The 18,089-nt window shown below is 33.3% G+C and overlaps 1 protein-coding gene and 1 long non-coding RNA gene across 4 annotated transcripts; both read right to left on the bottom strand.

Annotated features, from left to right (window-relative positions):
* Nucleotides 1–2,092: 2,092 nt before the first annotated feature.
* On the bottom strand, nt 2,093–10,715 carry LOC149498024 (uncharacterized). Of its 2 annotated transcripts, XR_016319646.1 has the most exons (5): nt 10,183–10,715; nt 9,348–9,413; nt 8,577–8,635; nt 3,164–3,229; nt 2,093–2,451 (listed from the first exon to the last, which is right to left on the bottom strand). It is a non-coding gene; the product is annotated as an uncharacterized LOC149498024 (long non-coding RNA). The 2 variants fall into 2 exon arrangements; XR_016319647.1 differs by lacking the exons at nt 8,577–8,635; nt 9,348–9,413; nt 10,183–10,715 and adding an exon at nt 3,999–4,529.
* Nucleotides 10,716–15,025: 4,310 nt separating this feature from the next.
* Nucleotides 15,026–17,380, bottom strand: LOC149498023 (Pentatricopeptide repeat (PPR) superfamily protein). 2 transcript variants are annotated; one of them, XM_089717426.1, is made up of 6 exons: nt 17,040–17,378; nt 16,770–16,849; nt 16,471–16,567; nt 16,149–16,292; nt 15,737–15,949; nt 15,026–15,582 (listed from the first exon to the last, which is right to left on the bottom strand). In XM_089717426.1, the coding sequence occupies exons 1-6, from the start codon at nt 17,340–17,342 to the stop codon at nt 15,391–15,393; spliced, it is 1,029 nt and encodes a 342-aa protein (XP_089573552.1). In that variant the 5' UTR covers nt 17,343–17,378; the 3' UTR covers nt 15,026–15,390. The 2 variants fall into 2 exon arrangements, with proteins under 2 accessions (XP_089573552.1, XP_089573553.1); XM_089717427.1 differs by lacking the exon at nt 16,149–16,292 and having other exon boundaries at nt 17,040–17,380.
* Nucleotides 17,381–18,089: the final 709 nt, after the last annotated feature.

Genomic DNA, 18,089 nt, shown 5'->3' with positions numbered 1-18,089 from the left:
AAAAAAAAAAAAGAAAGCCCAAGAACAAAAAATCTACAAAATCCGTTGCATTTAGTTTATCCCAATTTATTGTTTGAAAAAATTGGACTTGTCAATTTCAAAGACGAGTTCATTCTAACCCCATTCGTGAACTCCTCTCTCTCACTCCTCATCCACCCCATCATTTTCTCCTTTGTTTTTTTCTTATTATCACGAGTATTCATATATTTTAGTTGGTAATATATTGCATAGACATCACATGCTTCGGTTCACAAATGTAATATTTTAATAGTGGAGAGTATTGAAAAAAAAAAAAAAAAAGGTCGACTTAGAACTGTTTGGAAGGAAATTATCACTAAGGATCTACGGTATTTAGTCTTTGGATATTAATAAGGATATAGCTACAAACAAAATAAAATGATCGCAAAAGATATATGTTGCATACCTAATTATTTGTTGTATATTTCATGCTTTGTTCTATTATATTAATATATCAAATGATTTTTAAATTGTTTTTCAAAATTTTTTTTCTGACATATTTTGCTTTAATGAGTTATTCATGTAGCAAACCCTAATTAGTTTGGACACAAATTTTGATTGTTGTTTTTGTACTGAGGCTATGACGTTACAAAAATCATTTACAGAATTCTAATGTAGCTTCTTATAAATATTCTATTTTTTCACCTAATTTTTCCTCAAACGATCATAAAATTTGTGTTTTATTTAAAATTCATGACAACTTCATTTCAAGGTTTAGAATAATGAAAGCCCTCAACATTTTAAATTCAAAAAAGTGGAAAAGAATTTTTTTTTTTTTTTCTTTTAAAGCAATGGCAGAAAAAGGAAAAATTACAGCCAGTGTAATTGCCAAGAACTACTAAAAACGACAGCACTATCATAGTTGGAAGGCCTGCTGGAACTGGACCTTTCCTCTTTAATATCCCTTCGAAGAATTAAAATCACATGTGTTGCATCTCACAATATAAATTTGCATCTAACGTCGAATCGACGTTTCATTTAAGATTGACTGCACGATCTCCTAGGATTTACAGAGACCACCATAAAATTCTCACATGATATATTTCTCTCGTCACTAATTATAAAAGAGAGAAAGTAAAGCGACTTTTTAGGACGGGACATTGATACGGGAATCAATTGTGGCTTGTCAGTGTCGGGATGTATTAAAAATATATAATTTGCCAATAAAAACAGGACTTATGTAATATTCGGTTGAACCGAACTGAAGCAATAGATAGATTAACCATTATATTTCTTAGTTTCTTGTAGTAAAAAAATAGTAACGAAAAATATTTTTATTGTGAAAGCAAAATAATAAAATTTTCGAAGTTAAAAAGACCCGTTTGAAATAGATAAATTCCATGAAATTTTGTGAAATTCATTTAAAAATTTAAAATATTGTGTTTGAAATGACAAAAAATACAGATTTAAATTTTATGAATTGAATTCCGCGGAATCGAGTGTGTCTAACTCAAATTGATGAAATTTTTAAATGAATTCTATAAATTTGACTATTGAAGTATTTATTGACAAAATTACCCTCCACTATATACTCAACTATTTTTACTTTTTTTTTTCTTTTTATTTATTTTCTTTGGAAAATTCCAAACTATAACAATGTTTTTTTTTTAAATCCAATAATGAGGTTAGTTTATATTTTTATTTTATTTTCTTTTTTTATTTTTGGAAAATTTCAAACAAGTGACGTTTTTTTTTTTTTTTCTTTTTGAAGTTTAGTGATAACGTTAATTATTATTACTATGAAACTATAAAAACTGAGTATCAACAATTGTTTTCAAATGCAATTAAAAACAATAATAACATTCTTAATGTTTTTTTAGTTTCCAAATTAATTACTTAAATCAACAATATTTTTTACATCAATTAAAAATAATTATCATGATGAATGTTACTGCTTATATAATTAATTAATTAGTGTGAAATATTAGTGTACTTATTTATATGAAATTTATTCTTTATATTTTAATAAAAAATGACAAATTATTATATTGTTGTCACGACCCGTTTCCATGGGCCGGACCGGCACTAGGGCCCAGGTAAGCTTAAGGCCCCCGAGGCCCGTAGTAAGCCTAAATTATCCAATATGTCTACCTATCTTTTCCAATTTCATCAAAACAGTAAACCCATATACAAACATCTGGCCCAAACTCAAATAACACATAATGTATAACCAGGGCCTATTCACAATAAATTATAATCACGTTATGGGCTTACTGGTTCACCTGCAGCTAATTACCTAACATTTAATTTATAGTGTAGTGCGAACAATAAGTCCAATATTAATACACAACCCTATAACTGTGGAGTCTAAAAATAATCTGATAACGGAATAATTTATACATCCAAAATTAAATAACATGAATATAAAGTTTACATTTGTAACTCTGCGGAGAAGATTGCAGAGCTTCAGTCGAATCAGCTGCTTCCTAGTACCTGGGAGGTTTGTTGGGGGGGTGAGTTTTGCAACTCAGTGAATAATAATAAATAATACACACCACATACAGTCAAGCAAAATGCACCCTAGTATACTGAATGAACACACAACAGTCAATCATATGACATTACATCAGCACCCACAAACAATATCACCTTCAAATAATCACATCACGTGGAAATTAGTCAGTGGCGTCACCTAAACCCCCGACGAGCCGTCCTCTCAAACAGCCCATCCTCTCAAACATGTGCACCCGGGGAGCCAATCCCCCATATCTGGCCGACCGGTCTAATCCTCACTTGACCAGTCCTCTCAATATTTTATTTTACATTCTCTCTTTTCTTTTCCATCTCATCAACATCATTTCATCAATTCATCAGGTGCACACGGGGGCGCCGATCTCCCATTTACCCGGCCGACGGTCCAATTTCATCAGTTCATCAGGATCCATATTTATCGACCGTCCTCACAAACCCAGGGTGACCCACTTCATCCTAACTCCACACAAACAGAGCACAGTATATACACAGCACAAATAATCAAACAATTCATTTATCATAATACACCAATTTCATCCAAATGCACAATTATGCATAAGTATAATTATAGTGATCATAACATAATATATTTGAGAAAATACAATATGTAAATATATAAAAATGTAATGTTATGCAAATGCAGTGTTGACATGCATTATTTATTATTACTCACAGTGATGGAGAGCGAAGTTCTAGCTTTGATTCTGTCCTGGAGGAGCACTAGATGGACCCGGGCGATCTAAGAAAAAGAAGGACACAGCAGAAAATAATTCTATCAGACAAAATATTTCTTTACCACTCTAAAATTTTTATTTTATATTCTAACTCTTCTACGTAATTTAATCTCGAGATTTAATTTATTTTCTATAATAAATTTATTTTTCTACCGAACACTATTTTCTTTATTTTCTTTTGACTTCTATTTTATTTCCTACCGAAATTTATTTTATTTATTTATTTTTTTTTATACCGAATTTATTTTATTTTTCTACCGAAATTTCGGCAGCATCTCCCCTAAAAATTGGACTATCTACCTGTTAAAATATCAACAATTTCACAAATATTCAATCCATACGGCCCATCCGTCGGGCAATTAATCAAACAACAGTTTCCCATCCTCCTTAATCTCAACATCACCACACAATCCAATTTATACATTACAATAACATTATATCTAAGCTACCTTAATTAAATCAACAATAAAATTATAAAGCTATTAACTACTCACATTTACCAAATTGAATTAACTACAAATAATAAGATTAATTTCATTATCTAACATTTCTAACATTAACTTAGCTAGATTAATTAATTACAAATAATAAAATTAATTTCATTATCTAATATTAATATCTAATACTAATTTAATTAACTAATATTTCATTATCTAAATAACATTAACATTAACACAATTAATGTTAATTAATTAACTACTAATAACATTAACTAAATAACATTAACTAAATTAACGTTAATTAATTAATTATTGCTAGATCGAAAATTCTTACGCGTGTCGGGTTAAAAAGCAGTAACTGCCGGTGGTCGAACTCGACTGGCAGTGGCGGAGAGAGGTGGAGACGACCGATCGGCGTGCTGGAAAGACGGCAGAGCTGCTGTGACGCCGGCGGAGGCCCGATCTGTAGTGGCAGCGACGGCTTGACAAGGCTGTGCTGCTGCTGTAGGCGCGACAGAGGAACAGCAACGCGATCTGGCCGAGGAGACGAGGAGCTGCTGCGTTGCCGAGCTGCAGTAGGGGCGGTGGCCGAGTGGCAGTGGCGCGCGGCTCTGCTGCGTTGCCTCTGTCTCGCCAAGAACGCAGGCACAAGGAAAGAAAAAGAAAGAAAAAGGAAGAAAGGAAAGAAGAAGAAGGAGAAGAAGAAGAAGAAGGAGAAGAAAAAGAAGAAGAAGAGGGAGGAGTGGCGGTGGCGCTGTGGTGACAGTGGCGATGGAGTGGAGGTGCGCTGGTGAGGGGGAGTGAGTTTAGCGTTGGAGATAAAAGAAAAAGAGAATTTTCTAGATGGTTTGGGTCGAACCGGTTCGATTCGGCCCAAATCATCGATTTTTAACTGGTTTTCAAATTTTTCAATCGGTTTTTGGTTCGGTTTCTCATAGTAGTTGCACTAAAATATTAATATTAATTTCCAGGCTGTCGGTTCATTAAATTTAATTGGAAAAATTTTGAAAATAAAAATTCGGGTTATTTCAGTCTCCCCCCCTTAAAAAAATTCGTCCTCGAATTTTGAAAATAACAAGAAACTAGGATGCAACAATTGTTTACGACAATGGTGGCTGTACTTCTCACATAATGCTGTTGAGCAGATAGAAGGATGAATCAAGAAGATGAGATAAATATTTTTAAGTTCGTTAGTCAGACCAGTAGAATTAATTTTTATTAAATTATGAAGACAAACCAATGGGAAGAAAATTCAATTTATAGGGAGGGTAGGATGATTATGAGATGAATCTAGCCCCAAAGTTACCTACCTTATTACCATAGTTAATTTAAACTTGAGTTGTACTATATCTATAAGTCGTCAAGTCAAGTCAAATATTCATTACCTAAAGTACAGATTCGACACTAGTATTCACCTTTACACGTAAGAATTTTAATCACTTATAACCTCTGCTTAAGTAAGGGTTATTAATCTCATTAGCTCTAAATCATGTGTCCTTACATTGATGTATCGTCATTTATTCGCTCACTAGCTATCATAGGCAAAGATCATCGCTCCATAAGAAACTCATACACAAACCAAGTATTTAACCTTACTTATATAAGAATCCGCATATTCAATCAAATTTACTACTATCTCAATTTGGACTCCTTATTTTAAAATTCAAAACCTACATGCTGACTCATCCATTTTCCATCAACTCCAATTCCATATATTTGCCCTCATAATCATTGACGTTGTTCATAATTAAGTAAGATGATTGCTGCCAATTCAAGAAAGTTTTCGATTCTTATCAAATTCTGCTATTAAGTACTATTTGATCATTTCCAATTAAAGAGAACAAATTCTTGCCACTACTACAAGCTTATTTCAAACAAAATCATGACATTTCTCTAGCTAAGTAAGAGATCAAGAATGTTAAACCCATAATTCAACTCCTGATTAGACTATGTCCTTTGTCTTATGTTTATTCTTAATCTCATGAATACCTATGAATATTCAGATAATAATATCATTGAGTTATTCCTTTTCTCCAAGTCTATCATCTCCAAGATTTGTACAATTTATACCTTTACGTTCTACTAAGGACATAAATATAATTTTCCTTCTTTATCCAATAAAACAAGTAACTTGCAAAAGTTGCACTAATTAATAGAATTTCCTTATTTTAATTGCTTTACGTCAAGAGATTAAATTTATTCACATTCGTTGTCATCTCAAGCTAAGCCCCCATGATCTTTTATCAACTCTTATTCCCAATCATTACTATTTCCCAACTAGATGCTATCAAATTACATAAGTCAAAATTTTCTTATCTCTCTCTCCAGTAGAAAGTCTATCTTTCTGAATATAAGTACTAAGTTCTTTCATCATCGGGATTACAATCCTTAAATCATTATCTATTTGTATACCACCAGACATTCAATAACTTCCTACCTTTGATCTCTTTTTAGAATATGAATTTACTATATATGAACCACAAAGTTCTCAAAACTTACCTTGCAAGGACCCGATTAACTCAACTCATAAGGTTGGTTTATAACATTATCAATTATTTATTTAATATTCTATTAGAATTATCACCGATAGTGATGACTATTTTAAACCTAAAAGCCATTTCCCTACCTTCAATAGTATACATGTTCCATCTTTCTACTTTTAATAATATTTCACTTCTTTTTGTCTAACTACCTATTCTTAATTACTTATTCTAAAGCATCTTTTGAACTTTCTCAACTCTTTTTTTTTTTTTTTTTTTTTTTTTTTTTTAGATCTTAATTTAATTACATCATAAAATTACTATTCATGATCATTTAATTTCTTAACATTCACATTCTCTCTATACTCCAAGAGATAACAAGAAACTGTTTAATTATACAAACATTATTCTCCTCTGTTCTTTATATTCAAATTATATTCAAGCTATAATTTTCCTAATATAATTATCATCGAATATAATAGCATTTCAATCCCAAAACCACTAATTTCCTTTGCTATCTTTTACTTTTATTTTATTATACTTGGTCCATAAGCTTAGTCTGGCTTATTAAACATTCTACATGTACTAAGATCTTAATTATATCACACATGGATCCATAACTCTTTCATGACTGTAAACCACAATTTTTCTACACTCATGAAATCCCAAAATATAGAGGTCTTTATCTTAAATCCGCTGATGTATCATTATTTTTATTTTCATCGAATCTTGTTACCCATAATCCCTAATTTATTAAACCTCTAATTACTGACTATCCTCATTTAACTCACATTAATTCATACTCTTCACGTTTCTACAATTGATTCTTTTCTTAATATCCATACAATAACAGGACTAGATCCATCCTTACTTATCTAATTTACTAGTATTATATCAATTAAATAATTGGACAATTATCTCTCCATGTCCGATGTCATTCACCAATACTCTTAATCATCATAGCCCAATATTTACATAACGTAAGTACCTTAATTCCCTTATGGAGTCCTCAGATCATAGAATCTCCCATTAAACAAAATCATTGATTGTAATTCACATACCATCGAGTGTGCAACAATTATTTTAAATATCAAAAGCTAAATACCATTAGATTTAATTCTTACTTGTACCATATTAAACCATAAGATGCCACAATCCACACAATATCCATTACTAAATGCATACAGAGTAGAGTAATTTGTCTCTTACTACGGATCACAATTTACGTTTCTTATAACCACAATAATTTATATGATTCCCTATATTCATACACTTGAAAAGGAATAGTTGATGAATGCTACAATACACTTTACTCCACCAAGCAGTAATTACTTCTCATAATTAAAAATCACTTGGTATAATAATTCCACCAATATTATTCTTTATGAAAAATACTCATCTCCAATTATTATAGCAAATCACACCAAATCCTTCAATATTTAAATCTTATAAAAAATCAGTTATGTACTTATACTAATTAATGTAATTATTCCATCCAGAAAATATTTACCCCAATAACTATAATAAATTCCACCAACCAACATCATGTAAATGTCACCAAATACATATATTAATTCAAGGCACCAATTAAATATATTCTAATGTCCTCAAATCCGAATCGTTTAGTTCTCTTATTAAATAAAACTAGCAACTAATTCTCAATTCTGCAGGCACACATATACACGCACTCATGCATCTTTTTTTTTTTTTATATGTATTCTACATTCAACACATATTAAATAAAATAGTACACTTACAGTATTTGACTTCAATTTATTATTCATATGCAACTTATCTTCTTACATACTTAAATTATATATGACTATTATTTATTCCATAGAAGGATTTTTGTTTAAACCGTCTCCTAGCATCATTAACTAAATCACATCTCTAACGAACAAGGATGCAAATTTTAATCATTAAACAACTTGACTTTAGTCTGGTTGCGAACAACGCTGAAGGGAAAAGCAAGGAGGACAATGTCAAGACATGACAGGAATTACTCCGCAGTTACATCTAAACTTATAAACTTACGCTCTGATACCACCTTTGTCACGACCCGTTTCCATGGGCCGGACCGGCACTAGGGCCCAGGTAAGCTTAAGGCCCCCGAGGCCCGTAGTAAGCCTAAATTATCCAATATGTCTACCTATCTTTTCCAATTTCATCAAAACAGTAAACCCATATACAAACATCTGGCCCAAACTCAAATAACACATAATGTATAACCAGGGCCTATTCACAATAAATTATAATCACGTTATGGGCTTACTGGTTCACCTGCAGCTAATTACCTAACATTTAATTTATAGTGTAGTGCGAACAATAAGTCCAATATTAATACACAACCCTATAACTGTGGAGTCTAAAAATAATCTGATAACGGAATAATTTATACATCCAAAATTAAATAACATGAATATAAAGTTTACATTTGTAACTCTGCGGAGAAGATTGCAGAGCTTCAGTCGAATCAGCTGCTTCCTAGTACCTGGGAGGTTTGTTGGGGGGGTGAGTTTTGCAACTCAGTGAATAATAATAAATAATACACACCACATACAGTCAAGCAAAATGCACCCTAGTATACTGAATGAACACACAACAGTCAATCATATGACATTACATCAGCACCCACAAACAATATCACCTTCAAATAATCACATCACGTGGAAATTAGTCAGTGGCGTCACCTAAACCCCCGACGAGCCGTCCTCTCAAACAGCCCATCCTCTCAAACATGTGCACCCGGGGAGCCAATCCCCCATATCTGGCCGACCGGTCTAATCCTCACTTGACCAGTCCTCTCAATATTTTATTTTACATTCTCTCTTTTCTTTTCCATCTCATCAACATCATTTCATCAATTCATCAGGTGCACACGGGGGCGCCGATCTCCCATTTACCCGGCCGACGGTCCAATTTCATCAGTTCATCAGGATCCATATTTATCGACCGTCCTCACAAACCCAGGGTGACCCACTTCATCCTAACTCCACACAAACAGAGCACAGTATATACACAGCACAAATAATCAAACAATTCATTTATCATAATACACCAATTTCATCCAAATGCACAATTATGCATAAGTATAATTATAGTGATCATAACATAATATATTTGAGAAAATACAATATGTAAATATATAAAAATGTAATGTTATGCAAATGCAGTGTTGACATGCATTATTTATTATTACTCACAGTGATGGAGAGCGAAGTTCTAGCTTTGATTCTGTCCTGGAGGAGCACTAGATGGACCCGGGCGATCTAAGAAAAAGAAGGACACAGCAGAAAATAATTCTATCAGACAAAATATTTCTTTACCACTCTAAAATTTTTATTTTATATTCTAACTCTTCTACGTAATTTAATCTCGAGATTTAATTTATTTTCTATAATAAATTTATTTTTCTACCGAACACTATTTTCTTTATTTTCTTTTGACTTCTATTTTATTTCCTACCGAAATTTATTTTATTTATTTATTTTTTTTTATACCGAATTTATTTTATTTTTCTACCGAAATTTCGGCAGCATCTCCCCTAAAAATTGGACTATCTACCTGTTAAAATATCAACAATTTCACAAATATTCAATCCATACGGCCCATCCGTCGGGCAATTAATCAAACAACAGTTTCCCATCCTCCTTAATCTCAACATCACCACACAATCCAATTTATACATTACAATAACATTATATCTAAGCTACCTTAATTAAATCAACAATAAAATTATAAAGCTATTAACTACTCACATTTACCAAATTGAATTAACTACAAATAATAAGATTAATTTCATTATCTAACATTTCTAACATTAACTTAGCTAGATTAATTAATTACAAATAATAAAATTAATTTCATTATCTAATATTAATATCTAATACTAATTTAATTAACTAATATTTCATTATCTAAATAACATTAACATTAACACAATTAATGTTAATTAATTAACTACTAATAACATTAACTAAATAACATTAACTAAATTAACGTTAATTAATTAATTATTGCTAGATCGAAAATTCTTACGCGTGTCGGGTTAAAAAGCAGTAACTGCCGGTGGTCGAACTCGACTGGCAGTGGCGGAGAGAGGTGGAGACGACCGATCGGCGTGCTGGAAAGACGGCAGAGCTGCTGTGACGCCGGCGGAGGCCCGATCTGTAGTGGCAGCGACGGCTTGACAAGGCTGTGCTGCTGCTGTAGGCGCGACAGAGGAACAGCAACGCGATCTGGCCGAGGAGACGAGGAGCTGCTGCGTTGCCGAGCTGCAGTAGGGGCGGTGGCCGAGTGGCAGTGGCGCGCGGCTCTGCTGCGTTGCCTCTGTCTCGCCAAGAACGCAGGCACAAGGAAAGAAAAAGAAAGAAAAAGGAAGAAAGGAAAGAAGAAGAAGGAGAAGAAGAAGAAGAAGGAGAAGAAAAAGAAGAAGAAGAGGGAGGAGTGGCGGTGGCGCTGTGGTGACAGTGGCGATGGAGTGGAGGTGCGCTGGTGAGGGGGAGTGAGTTTAGCGTTGGAGATAAAAGAAAAAGAGAATTTTCTAGATGGTTTGGGTCGAACCGGTTCGATTCGGCCCAAATCATCGATTTTTAACTGGTTTTCAAATTTTTCAATCGGTTTTTGGTTCGGTTTCTCATAGTAGTTGCACTAAAATATTAATATTAATTTCCAGGCTGTCGGTTCATTAAATTTAATTGGAAAAATTTTGAAAATAAAAATTCGGGTTATTTCAATTGTACATAATAAATATAATTGGTGTTTGTTATTTATTTTTGTTAAATTATTATGTCAAGGGTTATAAGAAATAAAGACAAATGCATTTTCATTTATGAATTTATTCCACACATATTTTTGTGGAATTCAATTGAATTTCTTATTTTAAATTATAACTGTAACACCCCTTCCCGGTCCACCCGTAAACCCGAATGAACCGGACCGAGACGCTACAAACTGGTTGACTGTATGGCCTGACATGCTGAAATCATAATGTATGTTGAATATAATAGCATGCTGATACTGTTTACAAAAATAATGTACTTTATATTTACAAAACATGATACTAGTTTACAAAATGGAATGGGCCCAACTGTGTGCCCTGTACATGCCATAAAAAGGAGAGACAAAAGGTACACATTAAAATGAGTAGCTACCCTGAAGACTGAGTCTTCTACAGATGAACTGCAGCAGTTGTAAGCTGACTCTCTATGGTCCAAACTCAAAACCTGCGAGTTAAACAGGTAACTCGCTGAGCAAATAAAGCTCAGTGGATATCTCAACAGATAAAAAAAACAATTAAACACATACATGTATAGAAAGAACCATGTAAACATATATGGCACATATAAGCTCACACATCATGATACTTTCATGATACCTTAATTATCTTTTGTACTGTTTATAATACTGTATAATTCATGAAATGTTATGTCAAGATATCTGTATGGCTCCATAAGGTTATAGTGAAACCGAAGTGATAAGAAAAACTGTATGAAACTGGATGAATACTGTATGCTTGGCTGCTATGGCCCATATATAATCATATCCACTCAACGGCCTGTAGCCGGAGTATCAAACTGTATGAGGTGCAGATCTGCTATCCTATGTCGCGACATAATCTTATCTACATGGTTTCTACCTAACCTCAATGGAGCATAATGTTGGTATGTCAATAATATCACACAACATCATAGTCATAGTTCATAACTTCATAATTCATAATGTTTATTTGGTTTCACATCATTTGCATGCTTGAATGTTGTTTTGATACATGTTCTAATGTTGTATTTGATGTTAAAATGATTGGAGGCATATAAGTGAAGCAAAGGAATACAATTGCATTGAAAAAGAAGGCCAAAAATGCATGAAAACACAAGTCGCGAGCGCGCTTTGCAAGGTCGCGAGCGCGTAATGCACTAGATGAGAGATAGTGAGTTATCGGGCACAAGTTGCGAGCACGTACCTGGAAGTCGCGAGCGCGAGAAGTGCCAAATGAGAGACAGTGAGTTCCCAGGCCAAATTCGCGAGCGCGCGATGAAGGTCGCGAGCGCTTACAGGCCAAGGGCCAAGTACGCGAGCGCGTAGTTCAAAGTCGCGAACGCGAGAAGTGCCAAATGAGAGTCAGAGACTTTGCGAGCACAAGTCGCGAGCGCGCACTTGAAAGTCGCGAGCGCGAGAAGGCAACGCGAACTCGTCATGCAATTCGCGCGCGCGCTTCTAGCCTGCACTGTCTGTACTCTTTTGGTCATATCTCTCAATATACAACTCCAATTTGCATGATTCAAAAACCCATGTAAAGCTAACACATAGAGGAACAAATAACTCTTTTATGACACTTCCTAATTCCATCAATAAATGGGGTCAAAATCAAGATGAAGTTACTGGTAAAATTTCCAGCAAAACCTGTGTCAACATAAACTCAATATTCACTTCATTTAGTCACTTCCTCCCCTGTTCTCCCCTGTTTCTCACCATTACCAGTCCTCCCACTCAACATGAAGCAATATATGGTCTCACTAACAACACACCACACAATTCTCATGCAAAGAAAATGGAAAATAACAAGAGATATCAAATCTTTGCTCCAAAAGCTTGAGCTCCTCTTTAACTTCTTTTTTCTACACTCCTTGAACTCCCTTCACCTATAAATAAGAATTCTTATGAATTCTAATACAATAGCACCAAATGATTCAATTATGAACTTCAAGAAGGTTTACTTACTTGGATAAAAGAGAAGTTGAAGTTAAGGCTTGACTACCATTAAAATTGAAAGTAAGGTGGAAGAGGAAAGGAAGAAGATGAAGATAAACATGAAAATGGGAAAGTGAAATGGGTATGCACGGGTAGGCTATCAAAAATCAAAGGATTTTATGTAAAACTTCCTAAATGGTACCTCAATTGTAAACAGGCTACAACTTAATACCCAAGCTTGATCTTTTAATGCAAATCACTCCTCACCCATATGCTTTGATCTTTTCTCTCTATCAAGTAACTCCACTTAATAACCCATTCTACCCCAACCGGGTTGATTCAACTCGACTCAACTCGACTACTCGACTTGGAGTAGGATGTCACAATAACATACCAAACATGACAAATTCATTTATAGCCATGATTCATTTGGTTCAAAAGAGCTGTAAGGATTTGCTTTTTTTAACTTTGTTTGGAAAATATCTTATATTAGGGAAAAATATTTTTCAAGTCATTTTATTTTTTATTATTTTATTATAATATTAAAATTAATTAAAATATAATAATTATATGTGATTTGTTTGAACTTCTTAATTATACTTAGAGTGGGAGGTTTTAGGTCGAACTTCTCAACCACGAGTTTTAATAAATTTAGTGAGTAAAAGAGAGGATTAACCATATTGTGTAGCCTATAATGTTCTTTTGACTCGTTAAACTTCTCAACGGATAAAAAAAATAATTAAAATATATTAAAAATTTTAATTTATAAAACTATAAAAATATTTAGAATAATTAAAATTTTATAATTTAAAATTTATTATTAAATATGAAACAATGTTGCTCACTAAATTAGTGACCGGTGGAGATGGTTAGTAGGGATCGGTGATTAGTAGTGGTTGAAACTAAGGGTATAAATGAGTCGGCCGATTCCAAAAAAGTTCGGCACAAATTGAACTTGAGCTTGCTCGTTTAGTAATCGAGCCGAGCTCGAGCCTGACAATGTTCGGCTTAAAAGCTCATCGAGCTTTATCGAGCTTTTATCTATACATATATGTAATATCATTTTAGATTAGTGGAGTCTCGAATTGAGCTTAAACTTAAAATTTTTCAGGTTGAACTTGAGTCTGAAATTAAACTTTCATCGAGCTCTTTTCAAACTCGTTGAATTTCAAGTTGAGCTAAATTCTATCGAGCTGAACTTCAAGCCTGCCAGTTCGAGTTCGACTTGACTCAACTCATTTACACCCCTAATTGAAACCACTTATTAGTGAATGAATAAATAAATGTGTATTTTTAAAATTATAACAAATTTATAAATATCTAAAAAATGTTTCCCTTTTTAAAATGGAAAGTCTTTTCTTTTAAAATAATTTAGTTCTCTTTGGAGTGAAAAATATTTTTCATTGGTTGATTTTTCTGAACAATCTTAATATTAAAAAATCAGAAAAATATTTTCCAAATAAATTATTTTGTAAAAGCAAATGGAGGCTCAAATAGAAATTATTGTCCGACATCTACATGTACGACCTGACAATAATTCAGGTTAGAATTCCCCTACGGTGATTAAAAAAAAAAAAAAAAATTGAATGACGTCTTGAGTTGCTATTGGTCTACTATCCCCTTGTAATTACAAATAATAATAATGCATAGCTGTCCATGTTAGAATAAAATTAAAAAAGAAAAATAAATTAGTTCCACATGTACAACAGAATTGAAAACACAATTAAAAAAAAAAAAAAAGAGAGAGATTCCTTGTGGTAATTTACTCTTTCAAAAATAACAAGAATACATGCCACTATCCATGTGTTTTCCCTTCTCAATTCCATATCACAAATATCATAGCTCTTGAAGATGCACATATAAGTTCATAAATCTCCCATCTAACCAGCAATTACTTAAATATGAAAAGTTTGTAAAGCTCACCTTCCTGCTCTCAAATGTGTACTGTGAAGCAAATTGATAAATGTGTGTTATGGATCAAATTAATAAAAAAGACAGAAATGTGGATGGGGACATCCCATCTAGTCAATAATCATGCACCTTATTTTGTGTTATTGTCTTTGTTTTTCATCCTTTCATTCCCCCAACCAAATCTGCATGTGTATGTAATGGTAATTTTCCACTAAACAAAAAGGGTTTTTATAACAATGTAAATCAACTAGTTAATAAAAAGAAAAATTGAGACAGTGAATAAAAAATAAATGAAGATATATACATATAGAATACATGTGGTTTAACTGTTTGAGATTAGTTGACAGCTACTGATAACTAATGGCCGGTAGCTATTAACTATTCATCAAAGCCTTTGCTTGCAATTAACAGAACTTACAATCATGCAATGACATCAACTTACCATTGATAAGAAAAGGGGTGAAAGGCTTTTCAAATTTCAGATAAGGATATGCCTTGTTGCCAAAAAATGAAGGCTCGCCGTGTAACATATAAGATCCTTATTGCCCATCCACCAATTCTTTTGTAGTAACATTACAAAAGACACAGATACTAGCAGCAACCCATGTTGCTCAGAAGTCTCGTTTCAATCAAATTACATGCTGTTCATGAATCCTGTATGTCTCTTCTCACTCTAACTCTCTCACCTTTAAAATGGATATACTTCCATCTACCCATATACTTCTTAAGAACCAAATTTTGCTTGTCTTGCTGGTCCAAGTCCTTGAAGGCACGCGTGACTCTCCTAACAGTATCTTCATCTGGCCTTACACCCAATTCTTCCATGTCTGCAAATACCTGAGTTCCTCAAAAGTTAAATTTAAGTTCGATACCATTTAAATGAAGAATGTATAAAGTTTTCATTTCTTATTAACTAGTTTAAATGAATGAATTAGTTACACAGAAAGGTGTCAAAAATATTAAAGGGAAAAGGCTGAGATTTTATAAATACCTCTATTATGTCATCTGGCATGTTATGGTGATCATACAAAGCAATCATCCTTGAAAATAAGCGCTTTGAAATAGAACGTGTATGAGTGTGCAGAATCATATTCCATAATGATTTGGCTTCATCTACTCTATTGTCCACATCAAATGCCAGCAGAAGGGTATCATATGTTCCCATTGTGGTTCCTTGACCTTTGCTTAACATCCATTTTGCTACCTGAGTACTACTAGAGGTTACAAGCCAATAGAGTCATGTGCATCCAACATCATAAAAATAATGTTAAGCATTTAATAGTAAACTGGCAACAGCTGATTTAAGAGGGGAAAAAAAACAAGTGGATAAAATTCTCTGAAATGATATTCAGTAAGATGGCCCATGCATTTTCTTTCACAACAATATATTCATAGTGTCATACTTGAATTACACGCAGCCATTGACTCCTTTGCCTCAATATTTTTAAAGCTTTAGCTACAGCAATCAATGGAAACTCTGTCTCCCAAGCAGTCCATTTATCTAGTGCCCCGTAAACAGCCTCTTTCTCCTTAGGAAGTTGAGAAACCTATAATTGTTAACATACCAAGAAATATAAGTTTTCCGACAGGATGCTGTAACTCCTTTCTTTTTCAATCCTCTTTTCTCTCCTGTCGAGGTTTTCAATAAAACTCATTTAAATGCCCAAGCATGTCTTCTCATGAAAACTTCAAATGTGAAATATGAAAATGATTAGATAAACTTACAATTCTAACAAGATTCAGTGCCTTTTCTCCAGATTTAGCAGAGTCTCTTTTCTTCCACAAGTGTTGTGTTACTTTTCCAGCCTTCTTTACTACTTTCCTGCATTTATGCTGGGATTTCTAAGTGAAACAATTGTTACTACCTAAAACAACAATTACAGCAGCAACAGGACACATTCCATACGAGATAGTCAATCAACCACAGAGCAAACAAGCAAGGTAGTGAAAAGAAAAGCAACCAAAAAGCTAAACCAGACACATGAATAAAGGATAGTTTGTGGATGAGAAGAAATGGAAATTACCTACTCTTATCAGCTTTGGAATCAGGTTTTAATTGTCTACCTTGATTGGAAAAGTTCTTGACATAAGGAACAACTCTTTCCTGCTCATAAGAAAGTAAAATATTTAATGGGGCGCGTCTTCCTTAAATAAACCACAAAAAAAATTTTAATTTGCTTTTGCTGCGACGCTAGCAATTCCTATTTGTCTTCGAATTCACAGAAAAGCTTTCTCTCGTGTGCAAAACCTTCTAAAGAAATTACAAAGAAAAGAAAAGAAAAGAAAAGGAGTACCTTGGATGTCAAATCAGGTGGTGAAGCCGAGCGACTGCCACGGGTCTCTTTCACTGAAGGTGGTTTCTTACTTACAAACTGAGACAAACTCGTTCGCGAAATTGACGAAGAAGAAGAATAAGAAGAGATGGCAACAATTCTCCTTCTAATTGGCTTGGATTTATAATATAATGCAACGAAATCAACAAACAAGTTATTCTTATTTTTGTTATTACTATTAGCCCAACCAAGAACTAATCTTTGTGATTTTGCAGAGTAGAAAAGGAGCTGAGGAATGGTAGAAACTGACGATTGCAAAGCCATTTGTGAGAGAGAGAGAGAGAGAACGGAGGAATGAGTTTGCAGTGAATGTTTTTAGCTGGTCTAATTTAATGGGCTCAAGTAAGAATGTTTAAAGCAGGCCCACTTTTGACCTGGCCCAATTAAGGAAGGAAGGACGAAATCCAATCAACTACCCTAAATAGCTGTGGGGTGAGCAATAAAGTTGAATCGAAGTGATTATAGAAAACCACCTCACTTTCTGTGGTGGTCGATCACCGTATATAACTAAATTTACTTTTTTACGCCGAAAATAGTTAATTTAACTCGGGATAACCGAATTCGAATTCGAATCGAAATCTATTTAGTTTAAGTTTGCTTAGTTTTTACTCTCCATCCTAAAAATACAGTATATCTTTCTTTTTTGGTTTGTCTTCAAATATAGTTCATTATTATTTTTTGTATTGTAGTTAGTAAATTTTTGAATAATCTATTATATTCTTATTAAATTACCTTATTTTCAATAACTCTTATTAATTATTAGTTATTATTTCAATACTATGTGTTATTTAAAATGGAAATAGTAGAAAAGTTATATGAATAAAATTGTCGTTTAACCATATTTCTTAATCTGTGTGAAAATAGAGAGTTGACTATCTTTTTGGAACGGAGAAAATATACGATTTGATTTTAAATATTGATGCTATAAAAAGAATTCAGTCAAATCGAAATCGAATTGATTTGATTTGATTCGGCTCGATAAACCCAATGCTCACTTGTAACAAGGTTGAA

The sequence above is a fragment of the Jatropha curcas genome, chromosome 2, assembly GCF_041381405.1.
Source record: "Jatropha curcas cultivar XTBG-Jc1 chromosome 2, XTBG_Jcur_1.0, whole genome shotgun sequence".
Classification (NCBI taxonomy): Eukaryota; Viridiplantae; Streptophyta; class Magnoliopsida; order Malpighiales; family Euphorbiaceae; genus Jatropha; species Jatropha curcas.
This window is presented reverse-complemented; position numbering and strand designations above follow the sequence as displayed.